Genomic DNA, 26655 nt, shown 5'->3' with positions numbered 1-26655 from the left:
AAAAACCATCAAGATAAAGAAATATCAGCCAGGCACAGTGGCTCACACCTGTAATCCCAGCACTTTAGGAGGCCGAGGCAGATGGATCACTTGAGGTTAGGAGTTCAAGACCAATCTTGACCAACACAGAAACTCCATCTCTACTAAAAAAAACAAAAAAATTAGCTGGATATGGTGACATGTGCCTGTAATCTCAGTTTAGGAGGCTGAGGGAGGAGAATCACTTGAACCTGGGAGGTGGAGGTTGCAGTGAGCCAAGATCGTGCCACTTCACTCTAGCCTGCGCAACAGAGTGAGACTCCATTTCAAAAAAAAAAAAAAGGAAAAAAAACAGATAAATCTCTTACATTAATACAAATTCAGTGCTTGGGCCAGGCATGGTGGCCCACGCCCGTAATCCCAGAACTTTGGGAGGTCAAGGCAGGAGGACTGCTTACCCAGGAGCTCGAGACCAGCTTGTGCAATATGGCTAAACATCATCTCTGCAAAAAATACAAAAATTAGTCAGGCATGGTGGCATGTGCCTGTACTCCCAGCTCCTTGGGAGGCTGAGGTGGGAGGATCGCTTGAGCCCAGGAAGTTGAGGATGCAGTGAGCTGTGATCGTGCCACTACACTCCAGCCTGGGAAACAAAGATAGATCCAGTCTCAAAAAAAAAAAAAAGAAAAGAAAAAGAAAAGAAAATTCAGTTCTTGTACATAGAAAGCACTGAAATGTTTGTGGAAAGAATGAGTAGCAGTGATTCCCTCATAATATAAACATACAGCTAAACATATATGTGTTTATAATATATAAATTTTTAAATATTTTTTATAATATATATATAAAATATATAACTTGTTTGTTTTTGAGACAGAGTCTTGTTCTGTCTCCCAGGCTGGAGTGAAGCAGCATGATCTCCACTCACTGCAACCTCCGTCCCCACTAGGTTCAAACAATTCTCCTGTCTCAGCCTCCCGAGTAGCTGGGATTACAGGCACCCGCCACCATGCCCAGCTAATTTTTGTATTTTTAGTAGAGCCAGATTTTCACCATGTTGGCCAGGCTGATCTCGAACTCCTGGCCTCAGGTGATCCACCCGCCTTGGCCTCTCAAAGTGCTAGGATTACAGGTGTGAGCCACCATGCCAGGCCTACTTTGTTTTTACACTACTCTTTGGACACAAAATTAGAATAAGGACCTAAACATGAAATTTGACTTATGGCTCTGACATCTTATAATTAACTGTGAAGATGCAAGTATCATTCGACACTCAAAGACGTACCTTTCTCAGCTAATTATGTGGTCAAACTTCTCCTAGATACGCACACATTACCAGCAGCAAAGACCTTCGTAGGACTACTAAATATATTCTCTTCTCACTCACTCATCCTAACAAAAATACAACCTAAGGCTTGAGGAAAGACCTTCCCTTTTGATCTCAGAGACAGACTAAGAAGAAACCTTTCTCTGCCATTATGAAGTCAGTCTTTGGGGAGTTGCATAGGGTCTGGATGTGACAAGGAAAATATGCTGGGATCCACCCCTGAGTAGAAAGGAGGAACCTTCCCATTTCCGCGGGTTCTTCCCAAGAGCCTAGCACAGTCTTCTCTACCTGCCCGCTGCTGCCGTAAATATGTAGATTTCTGTGTTTTGATTTCTGGAAAGCACATATTGAAATGTGAACCAGAAAAGCACTAAGGATTGGAATCCAATAAACACCAGAACAAGGCCCTCACCATCTGTGAAGTTTGGGGTGGGGGTAGAGAGCTCGTCCCTTCTTTGAACATTCGCTTCCTTCACTTAAAGAACAATTCAGAACAAAGTAAAAAGAAACAGGTCAAAAGAGCATGGCAGAGGTCAGCCACACTAGTCAAAGGCTTCACCCCCGCCCCAGACCTAGGACATACAATAAGGGAGCCCTGGTGCAGTCTCACCTCCCAGCAGATCCTCCTGGCTGCACGCTTTACAAACAGATGGGGGTAGCCGGATCCTCGCAAGAAGATCCTGCAGGAGGACCTGTCAAATGCAAACTGCCTTCATGTTAGCACTGTCCTGGACGTGTGCGGGTGTGAGCGAGTGTGAGCTCCAATATTCACTAATCACCAAATTTCCTCCTATCAGGCAACGCAGACTTCTGCAAAATGTCAATTCCCGGCAGACTCAGGAGGGAAAACGGGGTTTTGAGGAAGACAAGTAAGGCTGGCGCGGTGGCTCATACCTGTAATGCCAGCACTTTGGAAGGCTGAGGCAGGTGGATCACCTGAGGTCAGGAGTTCGAGACCAGTCTGCCGAACATGGCGAAACCTCATCTCTACCAAAAATACAAAAAAATTAGCCGAGCTTGGTGGTGGGCACCTGTAGTCCCAGTTACTCAGCAGGCTGAGGCAGGAGAATTGCTTGAACCTGGGAGGCAGAGGCTGCAGTGAGACGAGATCGCGCCACTGCACTCTAGCCTGGGCGACAAGAACGAAACTCCGCCGGGCGCGGTGGCTCAAGCCTGTAATCCCAGCACTTTGGGAGGCCGAGACGGGTGGATCACGAGGTCAGGAGATCGAGACCATCCTGGCTAACACGGTGAAACCCCGTCTCTACTAAAAAAAATACAAAAAACTAGCCGGGCGCGGTGGCCGGCGCCTGTAGTCCCAGCTACTCGGGAGGCTGAGGCAGGAGAATGGCGTAAACCCGGGAGGCGGAGCTTGCAGTGAGCTGAGATCCGGCCACTGCACTCCAGCCTGGGCGACAGAGCGAGACTCCGTCTCAAAAAAAAAAAAAAAAAAAAAAAAAGAACGAAACTCCTTCTCAACAACAAAAAAGGACGAATGAATGAAAACTTCCAGACATAAAAAAGTGTGACAATCCTAAACTCTAGTTCTAACATATGGCATCTAATTTGAATGATATCAAATGAAACATAGATAAGTGAGAGACTGATTAACATTTATACATACACATACGCGTATCTGTGTGCACGTGTATATATACACATATATCTGGCAACTGGGGCATTTAAGAAATTTTTTACTATGGTAAAATATACATGACATAAAATTTACCATTTTAACCTTGCAAGTATACAGTTCAGTGGCATTAAGTACATTCATGTTGCTGTACGGCCATCACCATTATCCATTTCCAGAACTTTTTCATCATCCCAAACAGAAACATTGTACTCATTGCATAATGACTCACCATTCTCTACACCCTCCAACCCCTGATCACCATGATTCTACTTTCTGTCTGGATGATTTCATTATTCTAGGTACCTCATATAAGTGGAATCATATAGTATTTGTCCTTTTCTCTCTTGCTTATTTAACTCAATATAATGTCTGCAAGATTCATCTATGTTGTATCATTTGTAAAAGTTGACTTCCCTTTTAAGGCTGAATAACATTCCATTGTGTGGATGCTATATTTTTGTTTATCCATTCGTCTTGACATTTTATTTCCCTAAGGCATTTTTAAAACCTGTCTTCAATTATGATCTACGTTTTGGAAAGGCCTGATTTTCTAGCTCTTAAAAATGCTAGAAATTATACTTGACTTAGATACTTAAGCTAATTTTCATTATAATGGATAAATCAGTACATTTTGCTAGTGAATATACTCTGAAATCCTGCTTTTAATGGGCCTGTCAAATAGGGAAAATTGCACCTTCCCCTCCATCCCACACACTGAACAGAGAGGACATTTTTCCGTCTATTTCCACTTTCAAACCTGTCACTTTATAGCCACAGGGATGGTTTATACCAAAGGAAGTAAAAACAAAATTATTAATAAGAAAAACAAGTTTTATCCGAGGCCGTTGCTAGAAAAAAGGTTACTGCCCTTGATAACTGTTCTGCAAACAGACTTGTATTATCAGCAGCAGAACAGTTTACCTACAGCTCCGGATAACAAGCAGAGGCGACTCTCCTTTCTCCCCTCTTTCTGGAGTTGGTAGAAACGTTCAGGGAGCCCCTTTTCACTTGCCTTTGTGTTACCTTGCCATAGAGGAGGATCTGTTTTTTAAGTGCTAGAGAGAACCAATTCCAGGAAGGCAGTGCATGTGTTTTAGAATATGAATTTAATTTAAAGGGCTCACAAGTGAGCAGCTCACAATGTCACTCCTTGGAGCAGGGCCCTCGGCTCTAGAGGGACAGGGTAAAGTCTGCACTTGGGTGGAGACAGAGGAACTCACCCTGGGTGGTCTCAGTGTTCTCATGGAACACAAGGCTGTCTCCTTCGGTGGGTCTTCAAAGGGGCACAGCGAAGGTGGGGGAGGGGGTCATGCTAGCAACTTACTCTCAAATGGTTCAGAAAAAAATATGTATATAAAACAAAATAAATGTGGTAAGATGTTAACAACTGGTGTACTGGAGTTCTCTGTACTAATCTTGCAATTTTCCTGTAAGTTTGAAATTATTTCCAGAAAAGGAGCTTTAAAACAAAAAGTGGGTCCAGCTTTGTAACTTTATTCAGCAATATTGGAAAGTCTAGGAGGAGGATCAGACACTGGAAATTATGGTGTCTCTCTGAGCTTGGGTGAGCAGGTGAAAACAACAGGAATATTATGAAAACAGGTGTGGGTTTTGGAGTCAGACATGCATGGATTCCAATTTAAGCAATGTGAGACTTTGGGAAAACTCATTTGACCTCTACAAACTTCAGTTTTGACATCTATGGGGGTAAAATAGGTCGGAATCTTCACGTCACCTTCAAATCCATGCTTCAAAATAAAATGCTTTATACTAAAATAAAATGGTCCTGTTGTTACTACTACTATAATTACTGTACTATAATTACATCAAGAAGAGAAGGGGGTGAGGCAACATGAAGGAGCAAGGGAGACTGCCTCACAGGGATTGGGGGAGGGAGGGAAGGAAGGAAGGAAGAAAGGAAGGAGCCAGCCAGCCATGGAATGCATTGAAGCTATGAAGAAAAATGGCACCCGATGAAGATAAAGGAAACAGATAACAAAGCACAAAATTATAGTTCTTCCTGCTATCAACACTGCTGGCAGATGGTAGCTACAGTATTCTGACAGTGACTGAGGAATTGTGTTTATAATTTTTCCCAAATTTACTGTTTTATTACATTTACTTAATCTAATTTACAATAGGTATGAGAGAGTACGTTGAGCCTCAAATGTAAAAAACAAAAACCACACAACAATCAATCAACGTGTAAATAGTCAACAGATTACCAGTTCCTCCATCAAAAGCAAGATTCCCATAAACACATCAGCCTCTTTACCCTCTAGGTCTTGAAACCCCAATCTTTCACAAAAAATGAGCCCTCATTCTCAATGTATGTATTTTTATAAGCTATTGTCAAGCTTTCTATTAAATCAGCAAGGCTGAGTTCCTTATTTTAGACAAATGTCCCAATGTTGCACAGCTGTTGCTTCTGAAGGGCAACTTCCATGCCTTTACCTTCTAGAACAGGAATAAAAAACACTGGCTTTAACCAGGCCAAAGTAAATTGACTAAAATAGGCAAAGGAGTGCATATCTTCTATCAAATAGATGTGGAAGTGGGTGGGAAGAAACACAACCCACAACCCCCTGCCTGCCATCAACTTCTGTGAGCGAAGGAGGCAGCACTTCTTGGAAGCCCTGAGGAAAGAGGAGGCAACAGTCATTCTCCCTGAAAACCTTCCAGGGGCCACCTTTACTCTTCAGGCTGCTGGCTTCTGATCCATGTATTATAAATGTCTGCAAGAGCAAAGGAGTTCTTCCTTCCCCATATCCCTGAAATACTGACACTCAAGAACTTCTCTCTGGTGTCCCACAGGGCAGACCCCAAGTTAGAACCAAGTTATGAAATTTCACTGCCACTGTGCCAGGGACCTGCCTTTCCCATAGAATGAGATGGTGGTGGCAAACGCTCCCAGAACGAGGGTGGGGACGGGGGTGGGAGGGATGGAGAGGTCTAAACCTCAGGTGACACTTCAAAATTTAATATATTAACCAGCCCATGTGTCCTAAGAACAAAGATGGGGACTGCCCCACCATTCATTCATCCAATAATAAAGCTTGCTGTGTGCTGGACCCTTGGGATAGTCAAGAGGGCAAGACTTCCCCACCCCTCACCCATCGAGTTTATATTTAACTCCACACCAGCAATAAACCAATAATTATACAATTAGATAATTACAATGTGATGCGTTCGAACAAGCACACTGTACAATGAGAACGGATCTGACCTACCCTGGGAGGTCAGAGAAGATTGCAAAGGAGGGGTGGGAGCTGGGCTGTGAAGTGCACTAGGAGGCCAGGGAGAAGCATGGGGCCTCTGGCAGCGGACAGAAGGGCAGCTCCTGCAGAGGCCACAGATGGGTGGATAGGAGCTGGACACCTTTGGGGGTGCAGGGTGCACTTAAAGCCAAGAATGAGGCAGGTGCTGTGTGCAAAATGGAGATCAAAAGGAGATGCTGGAGGCTTGAAAGGGATCTATGGGGTCAGACTTTATTCCAAGAGCACTGGGCAGTCTCTGAAAGGTTTTAATCAGAGTGGGACACTATCGTATTTGTCCTCTTAAAATACCACTCTTCCCCTGCTCCCTCCACCCATGCAGGTTTCTCGAAGCCTCTACTGCAGCGCAGTCCTACAGTACTCCAATTGTCTGTTGTCCTGTCTGGACTAACCGAAACGCATATCTATCTTTCTCCGTCTGACAGAAGGAGAGCTGAGAATTGCACCCCGGTCTGACGTTCTGACATTAAGAGGATTGAAGAATCCACGAGGGCTTTAACTTTTTAACTAGCACGGCTGACAGCTGTGACAAAGCCCAGTAATTTTTATACTCAAGGCCAGTGGTTCTCAAACTTTCGCCTGCAGCAGAATCACCTGGAGAGCTTGTTAAAACAGATTGCTGGGCCCTGCTCTCAGAGTTTCCAACTCAACGGGTCTCGGGTAGGGGCGGAGAGTTTGCATTTCTAACAAGTCCCAGGTGACCCTGATGCTGCTGGTCCAGACCACACTCGGGAACCCAGTTACCAGAAGAAACCCAGGGCATTAACGCAGCAAACAATTTTACCAGGATCTGTATCTTGGAACTCAAAGCAAACCTGCAAAAACAGATTTTCTTGAGTGAGCAAATCTGCCTGGCTTTTACACCTAGAAATCGGCCTAGCACTGGGTCCCCCTGACAAGCTTTGGCAGCCAGTCGGGCACAGATTTCTCGAATCCCCAAGCTTTAGAAGTGGGAAATGTTGCAGAATTCTCCAGTCACAGCTACGGGACTCCAGAATAGTGACACCGGGTGGCAAATACAACTTCTGCAGCACATCAGACCTCAATCTGGTGCACTACATCTGAGAGCCCGGAGCCCACATCCACAGTCCATACTAATCCAGCGAGAGTCTCTGAGCTGCCATTTGTAGTGAGTGAAAAACAGCAACTATCCTCCTTGGACAGTCTGTTCTTCCACACAGCCCTATGAAATACCAGATATTTCTTGGTGAGTAGTCAGATACCATTCACCAATTTTCCAAATTGCTAATCAGATAATTGCTGCAATAGTTAATTCTGCAACCATTCTACATTTGAATAAGCAAAATAGAAAATAATTAGGCCAAACAATCACATTGGTTTAAAAGCACACTAATGGACAAAATTAGTTTATTCAAATTTGTTTCAACATTCATCAGAACGCTTGCTGGTCAATTTGCTTAATGAGTATTCACTTTTCCCTTAATTTTTCTTGGGTGACATTCACTTAGAGCAATACATTAAGCCTGTTTCCCTTTGCAAAGAATTCTTAACGACCAGCCCTGTGTTTGAAATGATTTCTTCTCAATCTCTTTGTGGAAAACAAGAGGAAATGTCTAAAAACAATCTTGCTCTATTTTCCAGAATTTAAATAACAAAAGTTTCCACTATTTCTACTGAGAAATCTTTCCTTATTCTTTATATGGCCAAGGGGTAAAGAGGTCAATTCTAAAACTGTATAACCTTTTAGTAGGTAATTTAAATCAATGGCCAATTGGAGGAAAACTCAAGTTGGAGGAAGGAAATTTAGTATTTTTGGAAATCTAAATTAATATTATGTCAATCCCTAGCAGCATTTTTTCCAGAAATGATTATAATTAGAGATATGCAAATTTTTCAGTGGGGGAAAAAAATCAGAGAAAAATACACCTAATTAAGAAATGCTGTTATCTTTATTAGATGGCATTAAGTATAAATGTGGTTTAATACTTTTAAAACTGTAAAACAGCACTCTCTCCTTCAGAACTCAGGGAATCTCACACCAAACAAATGATGACAAAAGCATGTCAGTTCTTACAAATTTTCCTCAGAAATAATAGCTCAGCAGTGAGTTTCCTGGCACTCAGATGATTTCAGCCACTATATTTTGTCATAAACAATAAGCTTAGAAAGCTAATGTTAGGTAGGCCATACAGTGTTCATTTCCATGGTAATCAGTTTTCAGATAGTTAGAAATTTTTAATAACTTATTTTGGAAGCAAATTATTTTGAAAAACAGCTACTTGTGAGTTGAGATTTCAAGACAGGACTTCAGTCCAGATTTGGTCGACCCAAAGGTTGCCAAATTTTATGTTAAAATGTCAATATAGATTCTGGGAAGATGGTGGTGGCAGCATAATTATTGACTCTCCCCAACCATAAAAACTGACAAAGAGCAGACTCAAAAACCATGGACAACATCCACAACAACTCTAGATGACAAACTACCATCAGCTACAGGAACCACCGTCAGGCACTCACTGGAAAACTCAGAGGGTCGTCCTGAGAGCAGACGGAGAAAAAAGGTCCAGTTTAATTAGTGAGTGTGGAGAGGGCTGTGCCCCCTGTATGTCCAATGTGCCAGAATGTTCTGGAGTGGGAGAGGTCCGATTCCTATGAATTAACAAGCCAAGGCAAAGCCCCACACTGGGGAGAAGCTCCTGGGGATGAGATCTAAGATGAGGAAATAGGGGCACGGTAAGGGAAAGTCTGCGCAGGTGAGCAGTGTGGGTAGGGACAAAAAAAAAAGTCTTAGGATATAGGAAAGTAGAGTTCATATTTTTATTACCACTTTATGAAAACAACTATGAGGTCGGGCGCGGTGGCTCATGCCTGTAATCCTAGCACTTTGGGAGGCCAAGGCGGCTGAATTGCCTGAGCTCAGGAGTTCAAGACCAGACTGGCCAACATGGTGAAACCCCATCTCTACTAAAAATACAAAAAATTAGCTGGGCGTGGTGGCGCATGCTACTCGGGAGGCTGAGGCAGGAGAATCTCTTGAACCAGGGAGGCAGAGCAAGACTCTGTCTCAAAAATAAAATAAAATAAAATGAAAACAACTAAGAGTCTCCTAGATCTCTGATGCTAGGAAATCTACACTGGCTCTCCTAAAAGTATAGAAAAACTCAGTTAACAACAGAAAAGAATCACAGTTGAATTCCACATAGTTATTTTTAAAGAAAAATTAAGGAGCAGAATGACATCCATCGTGTAAACAATAAAATCAGGCCAGAAGGGCACAAAGGAAAGCCATGACCTAATATTTCAGAAGCAGCTAAGAGAAATTAACTAAATGAAAGATGCCATGAAGAACAGCATAAATCAGAATTTTTAAAACTCAGAAATGATTGAAGAAAATGAAGATTTAAAAATGGAGGCAAAAGAACTAAGAATTAAAAATAAAGAAAATAATTTCAGAAATGACAGGTAAAGATAACACGAGAGCAAATAAATATGAACAGTGCCTTAAATGAACCAGAAGACACAAAGGAGGAAAATTTTTTAATTCAAACGAATTATGATGAGATTGGAAGGATTTGAGAGAAAGTGGCAGATACAGAATACAGGCAAAGAAGGTCTAACATGAATAACGGGAGTTCCTAAAGCCAACAAAGAACAGAACAAATCGTAAATGCAATCTTTACTGGAGAGGAAATAAAAAAGAACTCTTAAAATTACACGTTAAAGCAGCACATTGTGTCTACAGGGAAAAAAAATCAACCTACAGCAGCCAATACTATAAAACTAACTAGTGGACTTTAAAGAATAAAGGTGGAAAAACATTCCTTCGGGTATCTAGGCAAACACACCAAGTTAAATGTGAGGGAAAGAAAATAAGATCATCATCAGATTTTGACACCACTTTATGGCAAAAGGCAATACAGTAAAATAATAAAGGTATCTGAGCAAAGATAAGATGGGCCAGCGATTTTATACTAGCCAACCTGACCTTTAAATATAGAGACCACACACTCGCCGTTGTGGACATATAATTCAGGAACTACTTCCCATAAGGCATCTATTAGAGGGTGCGTTTCAGAAAACGAAAATGCCAGGAAAGCCATGATATGAGGACTGGTCCCCAGCATTAAACAGATATTTACCTATACAGCTAAAACTAAATGATGGTAACAAGGGAGACAGCAGAATATATAACTGCTGTATGCTCTGAAAAATGAGTACAGCCATCAGAAAAATGGGGAATAGGTGAAGTTCCGAAAAGTAGAATATGCTTTCTGATTGCCTTTTAGATATTAACTGGAAGTAAAAGAATATTACTTCCAATCCCCAGCTCAGGAGAGTAAAGAGAGAGCAAAGAACAAACGCTGGCTAATTTAAATGTTATGGTAGCAAACCAATGAAAAATAGCCCCCTCAGAAAGAGCAGACAAGGGTATTATTGAAAGGCATCAGTCTGAAGGCAATCATTAAAACCAAAAATACAAATCTAACAAAAAATATGAATCTTCACAAATAACCAAAGGTACACCAAAAAGAGAAAGCAAAACAAGAGAACACACCACTTACGCAGTACCCTCATTAAAAAAAAAAAAAAAAACTGAATATGATCAAACGTCTAAGTCACTAATTTACAGGACATATTCAAAATGGTACAGGTGAAGACCAAGGAATGCAATCAGAATGAGAAGCTGCACAGGACAACTGCAGTTTCCTTAACAAAAAAGGAGCTAACACCTACAGAAAAGAAATGACTTAAAGGACATATCAACTAATTACAATGTGTAGATCTTGTTTGCTTTCTTTTAAACGTGCAAACATTTGTTTATATTTTTATTTACCTTCAATAGGAAAATGTGAATACTAGATATTCAATGACATTATGTAATTGTATTTATTTGGAAAGGTTTGATATTGGCATCATCATTATGTTCAGAAAAGAAGGTCTTTGTAGTTGAGGACTACATACTGAAAATATTTATATATGAAATTCTATGATGCTTGAGACATGCTTCCCAATAATGGGAGATAAAGTGGGTAGAGGCCATATTGGTAAGTGTTGAAGCTAGATGGTTATATGAGGGTTCATAACACTATCCTATTTGAAATGTTGCCATAAATAAAAATACACACTTTTTTAAAGTTCAGTTCTTTCATATTGAAATAAAATGGCTGCTAACACATTTTCAAACAAGCCAGGGAATATTCTAGAAGTCATAGACTCCCTACTGCTTCTTTAACCCTTCCCTAGTCAACTGATAATAAATTTAAATAGGGTCTACTTAAATGTAGACCCCGAAATTCTCACCCAAAACAATAGGTGCTAACCAGTGACAATTACTGTAGACAAAAGGAATTGTGAAACCTGGAGCAAATACAGTTAAGCAGCTGAGTTCATAATTAGTTAAGCAGCCACCTACAGACCTAATGCTGCTAATTTCATTGAACTTGTCAACTGACACCCTGCCAAGCACCTCAAGATTCCTCTTTAATACCTTCAACCAAGGCTATGGTCACTGGGGATGCCTTCCTGCCCATATTCCAAGAGGGTACCACTTTCTTTTTTTTTTTTGAGTCTCGCTCTGTCGCCCGGGCTGGAGTGCAGTGGCGCGATCTCGGCTCACTGCAAGCTCCGCCTCCCGGGTTTACGCCATTCTCCTGCCTCAGCCTCCCAAGTAGCTGGGACTACAGGCGCCCGCCACCTCACCCGGCTAGTTTTTTCGTATTTTTTAGTAGAGACGGGGTTTCACCGTGTTAGCCAGGATGGTCTCGATCTCCTGACCTCGTGATCCGCCCGTCTCGGCCTCCCAAAGTGCTGGGATTACAGGCTTGAGCCACCGCGCCCGGCCGAGGGTACCACTTTCTATCCCCAGACAGACTTTATCTTGGATTCCTTCCTGAGAACCAGAACAATACCATCTGCAGCAAGAGTCCTACTCCAGTGCCCAAGAATTGACAGAGAAGGAACTTTCCCTTCCTGAGGAATGCAATGCAGTCAGTTCTCAATTTGAGGCGTCCTTCATTTGAAACTGGAGAGCTTATCACTTCATGGAATTGTGAAAGGCCACCCTAAAGCGAAAATGCAAAAAGTCAGATGAAGTCACCCTATCACCTCTCTGCGGGCACCTCACCCAGGCCAGTAACAGAAGCATCGAAACTGGACATGCAGTAGGGCTGATGGTGGCTAAACAGCACCGTGTCAAACAGACCGACAGTTACTACAACAGTTATGATTAAAACCGAAGTCTGTCATATTTTTCCCCCAGGGAAAACCTTTATTTTTATATTTAGGTTTGATGAATGAACAGCCATGCAGAAATGTGATTGGACACAAAGGATCTGGCCTAAAGGTGATGGATGGAGTGGGGAAACCCGGCAAGACTGCTCCGGACAATTCCCCCTCCCCCAGGGATGGGGCAGGACCCCTCGGGAATGAAGGTCTTCCAGGGAGAAGGGAGAGAGTGACCTTGCTAGGTTTCATGCCTGGCTTTGAGAGAAAGGAGTTCTAGTTTCTATGACCTGCCTTGGGGTAAAAGAATTCTGGTTTCTGTGACTCACTCTGGGGGAGAAAAGGGTGCAGGAACCAGGAGAGGACAAAGACCTGGCTTCTGAGGCCTTCCAGTCTCTTCTTGGTCAGGGTAGTCTGCATGCCAGGGTGCCATGCTTTGGGGTTTAATAAGCCCTGACAGCAGGTCCTTGCAGTTTTCACAGGAAAGTTGTGATCTAAGTAATTGGCTTTCAGTCCCCAAATTCCACAGGACTTTATAGCAAAGCCTGGTTGAAATGGCCAAGTGTTAGAAGAACCTCTTTAAAGTTGAAATTCATCAAGTTCTTCAGCTGAGGGCCTAAGAATCCCAGAGGTAAGGTTAGCAACAAGAGTTAGGAGTTCGGTCATATTTTAAGAAAAACATGAATGAATTTTAAAAAGAGGTGCAGAACCTCCAGTCCTTGGAGAGATACCAAAGAGCATGTAGCCTGGACCCTGAAGCATCTCTCTCAGCTGTGAAAGAGCATTCCAGCACATTCCAGAACAAACAGTTCCAAACCTGCAGACTAAAACACATTAAAGGCGCCAAAGGGCCTGAAAGTGAAGACACCTGTCACTAGTCAATCCTCTTTGGTAAATCCTCCATCAAAAACACCTGTTGAATCAAGAGGCCTGCTGCTCTGAAGTTACAGAAACTGGGGCAGGGACATGCTGGGATGGAGCTGGTGCTCAGCCCTCTGGAGGGCAGGACTGGTGGCAGGTAGTGAAAAGCGCCTCACAAAGCTTCCCTGACTCCACTCCTGCCAGTCTCCCCCAGCCCCTGAATCTCCTTTTCCTGTTGTTCTAGTTGCCTTCTCTGGCTTTCCTCTTTGTTGAACTGGTGCCCTTGGACCTTCTGCATAACCTTTCTTTTCTCTTTCTTCCTTAACTAACCATAATGTGGAACTGAAATAAGTCTAAATTAAACTGCTTTCTATGAGAGCACCTCAAATTACATCTTTCTTTCTTTTTGTTTTTTTTTTTTAACCTTTCTGGACTCCTGGACTTTTCTCTCTCCTGGAGAGAAAAATAATTCACTAAAACATAAGCCTCAAGAGAGGACAAAGACTTTTGCCTGGTATGTTCACTGCTACACCTCTGATGCTTCAAATTTATTCATTTGTGAATAAATCTATGGATTTCTGGTATAAGGTCAGATTAAACATATGAGACGGGACCAAAAGAATGGAGAATGACGCTGTAATGTTAAGTGCCCCCGCTGTACGGCCAGAGCTGGTGTTCCCAGTGGCCAGGATGGTGCAAAGCCACTAGCCCCCGTGGGGGACCCCCCTCACTTGCAGGCACACACACATGCTCTGAGCCAGCCTCTTTGAAAGGCAGTGGTTCTGAAACCAAGATGATCTTGTTAAATAATATCCCTTGAAAATGCTGGAATGTAAATTGGGCAACACATTCAGATCTACTAAAAAAACTCACAAACCCTTCTACATATGCTGGTTTATTTTAAAAAAGCAAAGGGAGGGGGGTCCTCTTTTATCAAAGTGATGCTTTCTGGTTCGGCTAAAAATGTATATACTATTTCCCAGCAGCACATATACAGACTATACTAAAATAAGTAGAGAAACATTTAAACATTCCAATTAAGTATTTTCATTAACTATCCTAATATATTTTAGGTTAAGAATACTGGCTTAACAATGACAAAAATTCTAAAAACCAGTCCCTGTGGTGTTTTATTAACCAAATAAATATCACTCATTTCTTGAACTGAAAATCTTTCTCAGGTACCTTCTCTCAACATCAGCCACAAAAAGAAAGTCTGCATTGTGAAAGTTAGGATGGAATTGCATTTAAAATACTTTATGAGCCAAAATTTATATCCTTTGAAAAGTACCTGTACTATCTTTACTTCAGTCTTCCCAAGTAGAATTCTCAAGATCTTTTTAACATAGTCTTATTTTTAAGCATGCACTAGCCAAGTAGAATAATAGACAGCCAACGTCTCTTGCCACCTTTCACACTTCTAAAATCTCCAGTAAATATTTTCCCCAGAAGCCAATTGAATCCCATTCTAGAAATACTTCTTTTCCAATAAAAAGAGACACATTAACTTCCAGAGCTCTTTGTGATAATGCTCTCCTTTGTTCTAACTCTGTCAACTAATTCCTCTGCTTAAGAACCTACGTAGGCCATTATATTTAAATTACTTGGAGTCCCGGAGTTGTTTGGAAGAATTTTCTAACACCCTCAGAAATGAGTTACCTGGGGTAAAGCCAAATGAAGGTAGATATTTTGCCTCACTAAGCAATTTAAAAATACAAGGTAAAGGAGAACGTTTCACCTTTTTCATTTTCCCTCTTATCTTTTTCTTCTCGGTCAAGAATGAGGCATTCACTACAAGTGCTATCAGACACGCCTTTTCCTTAAGTGACAGAGTTCTGCCCACCACAAACAGCCGCCTCCTCCTCCTTCCCCGGACTCCCTGGGTTGGGAAGGGCGGCCACCAGTGTGTCCCTAATAGCTTTCTAAAACAGGACTGGGGGGATCCGGGGAAGAATCTCAAAATGTTCCAAACCACACAGGCCCCTTATCAAGGTTTGCAGGCTTGTTTATTGCTGTCTTTGCTTCAATGAATGAACTGACATAAATAAGGTGTATTATTTTGCTAAATATTTAAAATATGTTAATAAGCAAATGAAAGGTCATCTACTGCCACAATCAGAAGTTGAGCCCACAAAATCTCTAATCTTGGCTGGGGTGGGGAAGGTGGGTAGGGAGAAGGGAGCAGAATTAGCCTTGGACTTAAAAACAACTAAAAATACATATCTATACTGGATGTGCATTGAACACATTGAATAGGTAATACATGTGAAAGTGATATCCATACTTTTCCACTTTTAAGTTATTTCTCTGAATAGGCAACTACTTAGCCAGATTAGATTTACAAAACTCTCATCACATATAGCACTGCAGGAAAGACTTCAATTATTGAAGAATAAAAATCTAGGTGCTCTAAAAATTATCCCATCTCATCTCCCACTAGTCTCTACAGACGTTCCGTCGGTGGGAGCAGAGCCTTCTGGCTAACTCTAACCTTTGCTTCTCTTCTTCACATCTTGACCAAATTCCACCCCACTCTTCTAAGATTTAATTCAGGCCCCTATCTTCCTTTGAATTGGCCATTCAATTCAAGAAGTGATGCCTATGTCCTCCAAACCAATGGTAATGAATAGGACCGAATTGTTCATTTAAATCTTATTACAAATCCTGTAACATTGGCGCCTACCCAGGACCATCTTCCTATAGGTCCTAGGCTCCTTAAAGGCAGGGATCCCATCTTAGATATCAATTTCGAAGTGACAGGTATTAATAAAATGTTATCAACCAGTAGCTGCTGAATTGCAATTTCATTTCTACCACCTTCCCCACTGGACCACGGGCTGATCTCAAACGTGCCACTGAGCCATGACCACAAAATGACCAGAGGGAAAGGACAGATGGAAAGGGTAGTCAAGAGTGGTGGGTAACCAATCCACCCCTGAGTAATCAAGAGAAAAGGACTTTGGGAGCCGTCCTTCATCCTTACAGACTTTCTGGCTACGTGCTGCGTTCCAGCACAGCGATTCTTAGGGTCGGGCTAAGTGATTAATCATGGATTTCTGTAGACCTTGAGCTTCCTTTTATTTGTCTTATTTTGACACTCAGTTTAAGCTATCACACAGTACAATTTCTTCTGTGGTTAGATCCCGCCACACCTAACAGATCGATAACCCATTTTGAGGCTCTGGGTTCTTTACTGGCTGTTCTCAATATAGCCGAAATTGTGACTATAGTAGTGGATTATGTTAGAATCTAGTCAGCATTTATGAGAAACTCTGCTCCACAGCCAAGGCAGTGAGGAAAGAAAAACGGTTGGTTATTTTCCCATTTCTGAATTATTCCCAAACGATTTCAGGCAGGCCCTTAAAGGGCCATCAAACCAACTGAGTTGGGGAGGACCTAAGAACCATTTCAAAATGACAATTACTTGGTTTTCCTCACAGCTCCAGCAAAGGCCCTATAACCGAATAAAGTTTCTGCCAACTCTTCCAATGAAAGAATTTTCCCATTAAAAAAAAAATTTCTGGACGGACTGGCTCACGCCTGTAATCCCAGCACTTTGGGAGGCCGAGGCGGGTGGATCACAAGGTCAAGAGATTGAGACCATCCTGGCCAACATGGTGAAACCCTGTCTCTACTAAAAATACAAAAATTAGCTGGGCATGGTGGCGTGAGCCTGTAGTCCCAGCTACTCGGGAGGCTGAGGCAGGAGAATCGCTTGAACCCGGGAGGTGGAGGCTGCAGTGAGCCGAGATCACACCACTGCATTCCAGCCTGGCGACAGAGTGAGACTCTGTCTCAAAAAAAACAAAAACAAAAACAAACAAACAAAAAATTTCAATTTCCTTCTGGGGCAATTTAAATGACTCTCATTTTGTTCTGCTCTTCACTCACACACTAAAAATATTTTAAGACTGTCATTCACTAAAACTTCCCTCACCTTATCTTCTCCAGGCTTAATAAATCCAATTTCTTTAAGTTGCCTTCAAAGGACCTATTTTCCAAAGCTTTCATCAATTCTATGTCCTCCTCTATACCCAATATGGCCATTTTATTCTGAGAAAAACAAAAAACATACCTTCAACATGGCCTAATGCAGAGAAAAATCCAGGATTCTCTTCCTAGTATACACTTCTTTTCATGAAAACTTACTTTTCACCGTATGACTGGTTCACAGTTAACACACCATTCTTTATAATCCCCAATGCTACCATAATATTATAGAGTCATGTTCTGTGACTTTGGGGTTTAGTTTTATTTCTTACAGAGACCTGACCCTAAGAAGAATTTCACTGACATCTTCCCTCCGTGTCTGTGAAACTGAGTTTCAAGAAAATGCCGCTCACAAATAATCAATGAACAAATAGCAGAGTCCAACATCATATTCTCTCCCTTAAATAGGCTACTCCTCTTGGCTTTATTTCCACTAATTCCATAGTACCAACATTACTCTCAGTTACCTACACCCATGATAATTCCAGTTCTCCTTCCCCTCAGTCTCAACAGTGCCTGATGAAGGTGACCATAAATAGTCCGAGTGAGTGAAGACCTGCACCTTTATCCTCCTCTTGTGTCTTAAGGGCACTTTCTTTCCAAAGCATGCACCCTAATACCCAGGTCCTATACCCCTTCACCCAGAGATAATCTAAAGAGCCCATCTTCTCCCCAGCTCCCCAACACATAACTCGTAGCCGTGAATTTAACGCTCCTAAACAGTCTCCACAAAAAATCTCCCTTAGATACTTGTATGCAAATGTTCATTACAGCATTGTTTGCAACCCAAATGTCCATCAAAGGAGGAATAGGTAAACAGAATGTGATCTATACATACAATGGAATATTTTTCAGTCTTAAAAATGAAGAAAATTCTGACTTATACTACAACAGGGATGAACCTCGAGGATGTTATGGTACCGTACGTGAAATAAACCAGTCAAAAAAACACAGACAAATTCAGTATGGTTCTGCATTTGCGAGGTACCTGGAATAGTCAAATTCAGAGACAGAAAGTAGAATGGTGGTTTCCAGAAGCTGGGGGAGGGAGCGGGGAGCTGCTCTTCAATACGTACAGAATTTCAGTTTTGCAAGATGAAAGTGTTCAACAATGTGAATGTACTTAACACTATTGATATACATTTAAAGATGATTAAGGTAGTAAATTTCACATTATGTATGTTTTACTATTTAAAAAAAAAACAAAACAGGCCAGGTGTGGTGGCTTACACCTGTAACCCCAGCATTTTGGGAGGCTGAGGCTGGGGGATCGCTTGAGCTCAGAAGTTCGAGACTACTCTCTACAAAAAATAAATTTAAAAAATTAGCCGGATGTGGTGGCACACGCCTGGGGTCCCAGCTACTCAGGAGGCTGAGATGAGAGGGTCATTTGAGTTCAGGAGGTGGAGGCTGCAGTGAACCATGATCATGCCACTGCACTCCAGCCTGGCAACAGAGCAAGACCCTGTCTCATAAATAAATAAATGAATAATAAAAACAGACTCTCCCTTAGTCTTGGTTGCCCACAGCAAGGGAGTGTCCAAGTTTTAAGGCAGGGCTTGGCCTCTGGCCTCCTCAGACTATTGAAACAGGTTGGGGAGTGTGTCTAACTGGACAGAATGGTGGAATAGGCAGCCCTGGACTAGTAAGCAAAGCCTGGGGAGCCACTCCTCGGTCAAGTTCGCCTTAGCCTTGACTTCAAAGCCTTCTTCATAACCTAGACCAAACTCAGCACTAAATACACATTCCCTCCATGCTCCTTGAGGCTAATAAGAGGAGTCTTACCTTCCCAGCCAATTCCCTACCTCCAGCCATCATACCAAAAGAAAGGTTTGATAATCCTCAAGTAAGATCCTAATGCCTTGCTCCATGTACTGCAGTTTTTTCCAGCTGAAGTCACAACTATACTGCCCTCTTCCTTTAAGGTTCAGAAATTAATCTCAAATATTATCTCCTATGTGGATGTTTTTACTGATTCCTGATCTCTATTACCTGCCCATCAAGATTTAAGCTCATCTCCTTGAAAATCCTGCCCAGAGCACTTTGCACGTAAGACAACCAAATTCTACTTCAAATCAGGGGCTGTGCTCTTGCCCTGGCCCTCCTCCACCCCCAGCCTGTAACGGAGGACCAAGGCATGGGGATTGATAAGCCTGTTAAACTGAATCCAAAATGTTTACTGAGCATTTATTATGTTCAAAACTTAGTATAAGTGCTGGAGAATAGAAAAGATGTTAAACTAATACTTACTGAACACCAACCACTGTGTCTAGCCTGGGGCAATGGCCAAGTTCAGCTTGGTCCTTGAACTCCTAGACAGAGCAGTCAAGGAAAAGCTCCTCGACTGCCTACATGAACTTATTCACCTAGAGAAAATGGCCACTTGCAGATATTCCCCCCATCTAAACTTTTATCAAGAAATTTGTATCTCTTTTGGTGGAAAGTAACCCAAGAATACAGCTAAACAAAGGGCCAAGCATATAAACATGCATTACCACTAATTGCAGTATATTAATTAAATGTAACAACTTCATCTTAATATGAAAGAAAAAAAACACTCTACATATTCTATTTACACATTTTCAACGTTTTCTAAGAGGCAAAGCTGAAAGGGGAACATAAGAAAATCAGCCCGATAGTGGAGTCCACACACTTCCTCTATGAGGGGCACTGTGCTAAACACATTACATGCAGAATCTCATTTAATCCTCACAGGGGCCCTATGTCATCATCTCCATTTTACAGATGAGGAAATGAAGTTTAAGGAGAGGTTAAGTGTCTTGTCCCAGAGCACACAGCAGGGAAGAGGCAGAACTGGAATGAAAATCCAGGGTGTCAATTTCAGAGCCCAAGCTCATAATTAACTGATGCCACATGTCCTGAATAATAATTTGGCTTAAACCTTAAATTTTGCAAAAATGTTGAAAACCTGTCAGAAAGGTATGCATGGGAAGATGTCTAACAAGTGTGTCATAACCAAAATGTAAGCATGACAGTTAAAACATAAGATGAATGGGAAAAGTACCAGACACAAATGTTTCTGTTGAAGAAATCTTATAAGATGTGTAGTTTGTTTTTTTGCCCCCCCAGAGAAAGAAAAAGTTCAAGATCTATTCAATCTCTAAGACTAGAGATTTCCTCTTATCAAAAGCTAAATAAAACAAGACCAAAAAAATTAAAGTTTATTTTAAAAACTGTCGGCTGGGCATGGTGGCTCATGCCTGTAATCCCAGCACTTTGAGAGGCCGAGGTAGGTGGATCACCTGAGGTCAGGAGTTCGAGAGCAGCCTGGCCAAAATGGTGAAACCCTGCCTCTACTAAAAACACAAAAATTAGCCAGGCATGGTAGTGGGTGCCTGTACTCCCAGCTACTAGGGAGGCTGAGGCAGGAGAATCACTTGAACCCGGGAGGTGGCGGTTTGCAGTGAGCAGAGATTGCGTCATTGCACTCCAGCCTGGGTGACAAGAGCAAAACTCAATCTCGAAAACAAACAAAAAAACTGTCAAGTTCATATTTACTGCTACCCATGCTCAAGAATCATAGAGAAGTAGTCAAGTTCTATATATACCTGAGGCATTCACTCATTTATTAGGTGCCTATCCCATCCCAAACCCTGTGCTAAGAATCTTTACAAATATCTGTAAGGCCAGGTGCAGTGGCTCATGCCTGTAATCCCAGCACTTTGGGAGGCAGAGGTGGGCGGATCACCTGAGGTCAGGAGTTCAAGACCAGCCTGGCCAACATGGTGAAACCCCATTTCTACTAAAAATACAAACATTAGCCTACCACGGTGGCAGGTGCCTGTAATCCCAGCCACTCAGGAGGCTGAGGCAAGAGAATCGCTTGAACCCGGGAGGCGGAGGTTACAGTGAGTCAAGATTGCGCCATTGCACTCCAGCCTGGGCAACAGGGCGAGACATTTTCTTAAAAAAAAAAAAAAAAATCTCTAATTTTTAGGGCAATCATCTTAAAAGAGGGGGCATTATTCCCATTTTAGGGACAATAATAATTCCTGTTTTACAGATGATAATTATGGCTAACACATATTGAGCCTCTACTATGAGGCACCATTCCAAAAGTTTTACATGTAGCAACACATTGACCAGCACAGAGAGGTTAAGTAATTTGTCAAAAGTCACAGAGCTAATAGGTGGCAAAACTAGGATGGACAATGAAAGCTCAAAAAGGTTAAGCAATTTGCTCTAAGGCCACGGAGCTGTCAGTCATGAAGCCATCAGACCAACACAAGGTAGGCAGGCCTGTGCTCCTCCCACTTGTCATCTGCCTGGTTCCAGGGCCATATTTGGATTCCTGCACTCACCATTGCCCAGTGAGAAATGCCTAAGGGATGGCAGGCCCTAGAGCCTAATGCAACCTGAAGAGCACAGGCCTCATCTGCAGGAGCCATGACCTATAATTCTTAAAGAGGAGACATAAATAGAGATCTTGATTTAAAAAAAATCTCTAGATTGCTTAATACCGCCTCAATGTTTTCTGAAAAGCATCATGTAGGCCAAAGAAAACATGTCTCCGCGGGCTATCAGATTACAACTGCTCTTTACTTATTAAGAGTCTTAGGTCAAAAGATGAGCTACATGATCATGTCCAAAAAATGTCAGAAATCAGAGCTGCTGCGCCAAGCGGACTCAACTCAATTCCTCTCTACATACAACAAAGATTTACACTGGATTTGCCCTCCAGGCAAACTTTTACCTCCTCTAATTCACCCCCAGGCCTTCCTCATTCTGGACTTATAGCTGTGGCAATATCTATTCAAGTTACCAAAACTGCACATGAAATCTGCATATTTGGATTCCTGCAAATGTCATTTAATCTCAACTTTTAAAAGTTACCACACATTAATGCAGCAAAAGAAAGCACTTCCCACATCCTAGCCTGCCAACTCTTAAACTAAATTCATTCTAAAGAAAATGCTGCCACAGCCTTGACCACTACTTTGAAGGGGTCCCCACACTGCAGTCCAGCTCTGAGAATTCCGCTAGAGACACCGAGGTTCATTTCCTTGTGTCCGTCTTTAATCAGCTGGAAGAGACTTGAGGAAATGAGTCAAAACCCTAAGGGTAACTTCGAAGGGCTGTCAACAACAGCAGCACAATTCATCACCACAACAACATCTGTACATAAATGTGCTCCAAGGGAAGCCTGCACAATACTTGGCACATTTCTGACGAGAATTTCTTTTGGGAGAAAAAATGGCTTTGGATGGTATATTGTCGTTATTTCTCACCGTGCTGTCCAGGGTAAATAGCCAATGGCATCAGCCATTATTGGGGGTGTTCCCTTTTACACCTATGCACAAGACCATTTTTATGTTTTGGAGTGGGAGATGAATTTTTAACTGGCTTGCATCATCATTTTAGAAATAGCTTACCTTCATTTCTGAGGGACGCTAACTAGAATGAGACAGCTAACAACTAAGGCCAGCATACCACAGGGTCAAATGCCTACAACCCTTCCTCCAAGCTAAAATTTAATTAATCCTCCCTCCACAAATACTCCCCTTTCATAAGACACCCAATTCTAAATATTTTTCACCAAAATTGGGAAGGCAGTGACATTGGCCATTCTGCATTCCCAGAACTTCCAACAATCCCTGGCACATAGTAAAAACTCATTAAATATTTTTGAATGAGTCTTACTACAGATTCTGGTGAATCATGTGAATGGTTATAGAGCTGGGCACATAGAGCCAATCTCATCAGGCTTCACCACTGATGACTTGGCGCTTATCCTTAGCCAGTTTCTCCAGCTGTAAAATGTTAGGGGTAATAATAATACTACTTCCTAGGCTCATTGAGACTAGTGGAAATAGCAGGTAAAGCCCCAAGCAACAGGCCTGGCACACAGTTTCCAACTGAAGAGCAACAACTATGTATAACACACATGTCATACAAAATTTAAGGCCCATTAGAAAGCATGCTATAAATGCACAGCATACATGATTTAGAGAGTCATAAGGAAAAAATATGGGGATGAGTGGGGGGAAAAACAGAATAGGGATAAATGAATTATCTGGGATATTTATTTGGGATATTTCCAGCAGGATAATAATTTAGACTGCCTTGCATCCAGCTGCTGAGAATGACTCCAGCCTCACACCTGCAGGAATGAAGCGGGGAAGGTATGATTCACCATTCCTTGCAGCTTCATCCTGTTAGGCACAGGAGCTGTAATACTGGGGTGGTGGTGGGGGAGGAGAAGAATGACGGTTAGGACAAAGTGGGCACCTCCTAGCCCTCAAAGGGTAATGCAGAGGAATATATGGGAATTGAGGGGTGGGAAGCATAAGCCACAGCTCCTTGCTGCAGCCAGGGGCAGACGGTCAGATGCACCCATACTCCATGAGGTCCCCGTGAGCAGGAGAGGCAGAGGAATTTCAAGGAGGCAGACAGGGACCGGGGGAATAGTTGAAAAGAGTGCTGAGTCTACACTCAGAACATTGGAGAATTCTGGACCCAAAGGATCCTTCATGATGCAGATGCCTCCTTGTACTCTGGAGGACACTGGGTTCCCCAGAATTTAAGCAACCTGCCTTAAGCAACCTGCCCAAGGGCACGCAGCCAAGAAATGGCAGAGAAAAGGAGAACCCAGGGGACAGATCAAGGCTTTGTCGTTACACCACACTGCCCCCCCAGGAGACAGACTTAAAATTCCCTTTGCCAAAAATCTATTGGGAAGAAGAAAACCATTGATTCTTTTAATTTTGTAAAAGGGAGATATTCGATGTGGTCTTTCTAGTCTCCTACTGGGGTCTAGTTCACATACCTTAACTGATATTAAAAAGGTCAAGGCACAAAAACATAAAGACCAGATGTGTTGTTTTAAGCTAGGTGATCAAATCCTCCAGGGAATCTGAACACTCCCTCGTGACCCCTGCTGACCCCTCCTGCTGCACAGGGGTCCAGATGCAAGGCCTCTCTGCCCCCACAGGAAAGCCCTCACAATAGTTACAAGACCAGGACGCGGGAGACTGCGCCTGGAGACTTTATAGAGAAACTGACCAGTAGTAGACAGTCTCACAACCGTTCATTGCGCCGCTTCCTTTCAAGCGCTTGATTCCAGCTAAGACTCACTTTCTATCCTTACACCATCAAGGTAACCTTAAAGGTTTGTTTTAAAAATGACCTGGGAGAGAGCAGTGCTTCAGGAGTGAGCTGGGCGACCTGCACTCGCGCGCACCAGCGACACCTGGAAAAAAGGGAACGAGAGGCAGAAATCTGACCGAGGGGCTCCAGCAGCCGGCAAATCCTTCACCTAAGACCCAAGTTCCCGCGCGGATATATCTGGTTTTTTGTTATAGCTTTAAGAACTGAGTAGGATTTGCAGAAAGTTCCACTCCATCTCCCACCCTACCCCCAGGCAGCCCTGAAGTATAGATGTCCCCTCCCCGGGGACAGGGAGGCGGGCGGTCACTAATCTCAAAAATTTCCGAAGAAAACAGGACCTGCGAATACAGGTCGCAGATACCGGGACTACGGGCTTCCAGAGCCCGCCAGGCAGGCCGGGCACACTGGCCGGCGTGCTAGGCAGCCGGGATCAGGGCACGCATAATCCCAGCACGCTGTCCCTTGCCTTCCGGGAGCAGGCGGCAAACGCAGCCTCCAGCCGCCCCGGGGCGCGTGGCAGGAATGAAACGGCGCCGCGGCCGAAAGGGACGAGCACAGGATATACGAAAGCAAAAAGTCTGCAACCTAGCGGCTGCTTTCCACACGCCCTGCCCAAGTTGTCCCCGTACCCACCACCTCCAGGCTCGCGGGAGTCCGGCCCCACAGCCACACGCCGCGCACTCCCAGAGCAAAACCCTAACCCGGAGGCGGGGAAATCCGCAGGCTTCGATTCGTCTCCACGGGTGGCGCCGTGAGCAGAGGCGGCAGCGGGTCGGTCCCCAGCTCTGGGCACAAAGAGCGCCTGCGGTTGGAAGGCAGCAGCCGCAGAGGAGAGAAAGGGCTCTCTAACTTTGCCCTCCGCGCGGCGGAGAACCTGCAGGCAGGTCCTCCTGGGCACCGGTCACACACACGCAACTTTTAACAAAAGGAAGCTGCGGCCGCGCCTCGCACGGCGAGAGAAGGCGCTCGGTGGGAACCCCTGAGCCCCTCGCCTCCGCCCCCCGCGCAACCTCGGCACAAAAGCCACCCCAAACTCGCACGCAGCCTGCAACCTCGCTCACGCCTAACCTCCCCTCGCTGTCCCCATTCCCGAAGAACCCCGGCTTCGCGTCCCCACCACTAGCAGCTGGGGTCTCCTCGCGCAGGTGAGCGAGGCAAGGCGCAGGAGAGTCCGAGGGACACCTGGAGTCTCCCCCGGAGACTGGAACGCACGGGCACTGAGGGCCCGCAGTCCTCTCTCCGGATGCACTCCGGCGTGTACCACCCTCCCGGGCACAGGCTTCGCCGAGGAGTCGCACGGTCGAGGTGCCAGCCGCGGTGACCCACCTGTCTGGACGTGGAGCAGGAAGAGCAGAACGCAGAGAAAATCCCAGGCGCCGCGAGCGCCTCTCATCGCGGTGGCTGCGCTGGGATCCGAGCTCTGGTCCACGTTCCAGCTCTCGCCCAAGTGCAGCGAGCGCGGCAAAGCCGAGCCCCCAGAGCCGTGAGCGCCGAGCAGCAGCCCCTCCTCCCAGCGCCCTCCCTCTGCGCGCCGGCCACGCCCCTCCTCGCCTCCCCTCCCTCGCGCCCGCCCGGGTCTCGCTCCTTCCCGGCGGCGTCTGGCCCCTGCTCTTTCGACGTGTTAATGCCGGGGGGCTGTGCCTGCGGGAAGGAGGAGGGCGCGCGCCCCTTTCTCTCTCCCCCTCTCCACCCTGGGATGTGGTCGGCCCGCCCGAGGCCGTTCCCGGACCAAAGAGGTGCTGCCCGCTCGCTTTGTGAAGCTGGGCACCACGCGCACGTTAGGGCACGGGCCCGCCACCTGCCAGGTGCTCCCCAGACAATAAAGGACGGCTGCCCGTCCCTCGAGCACGTTCGGGCGGGAGGAGGCTGGACGCCGCTGCTGGTGGAGGTGACACGGGGATGGGGAGGGGAGCGTTAGGAAATTGAGCCCCGACATTACCCTCCAGGCCTGTTAGGAGCGCGTGGCACCGCGGTAAAGGCTGAGCCCGGCTTAGCTAATTGTTTCTGCTCAGTTTCTCCACCTGCTTCGTAACCTGTAAGAATACAGTGGGTTCCTATTGGTCGGCGTGGCCTCCGCCCAAGAAGCCCCTGCCGGGACTTGTGTGGAGATTGGGGCGGTGAAGTGGGGAGGGGCGCGTTGCAAAGTTTGCTCTGGGAGCCCAGGTTTTCATACACATTTCCCCCTCTGCCCCCAACGCTGCCAACCCCAGTAATGATTTATCTGCCTCTGTATCAGACGACAGTTTTAGGGCTAGGGATCCCTGTGTTCCTCTTAA

General features: G+C 44.2%; 1 protein-coding gene across 6 annotated transcripts in view; it reads right to left on the bottom strand.

Moving 5' to 3' along the window:
* The window catches only part of KIT (KIT proto-oncogene, receptor tyrosine kinase), an 83331-nt gene extending 57466 nt beyond the window's left edge, over positions 1 to 25865 (bottom strand). For 2 of the 6 annotated variants that reach the window (XM_021938617.2, XM_021938620.2), the window contains exon 1: positions 25706 to 25864. In XM_021938617.2, the coding sequence (XP_021794309.1) occupies positions 25706 to 25772 (67 nt within the window). In that variant the 5' untranslated portion in view covers positions 25773 to 25864. Of the gene's footprint in view, positions 1 to 25705 lie in introns of all 6 variants that reach the window. The other 4 variants (XM_021938618.2, XM_003898882.5, XM_021938619.2 and 1 more) reach the window with 3 other exon arrangements.
* Positions 25866 to 26655: the final 790 nt, after the last annotated feature.

This window comes from Papio anubis, chromosome 3 (genome assembly GCF_008728515.1).
Source record: "Papio anubis isolate 15944 chromosome 3, Panubis1.0, whole genome shotgun sequence".
Taxonomy (NCBI): Eukaryota; Metazoa; Chordata; class Mammalia; order Primates; family Cercopithecidae; genus Papio; species Papio anubis.
Note: the sequence above shows the minus strand (reverse complement) of the source record. Positions and strands in the feature narration are given on the sequence as shown.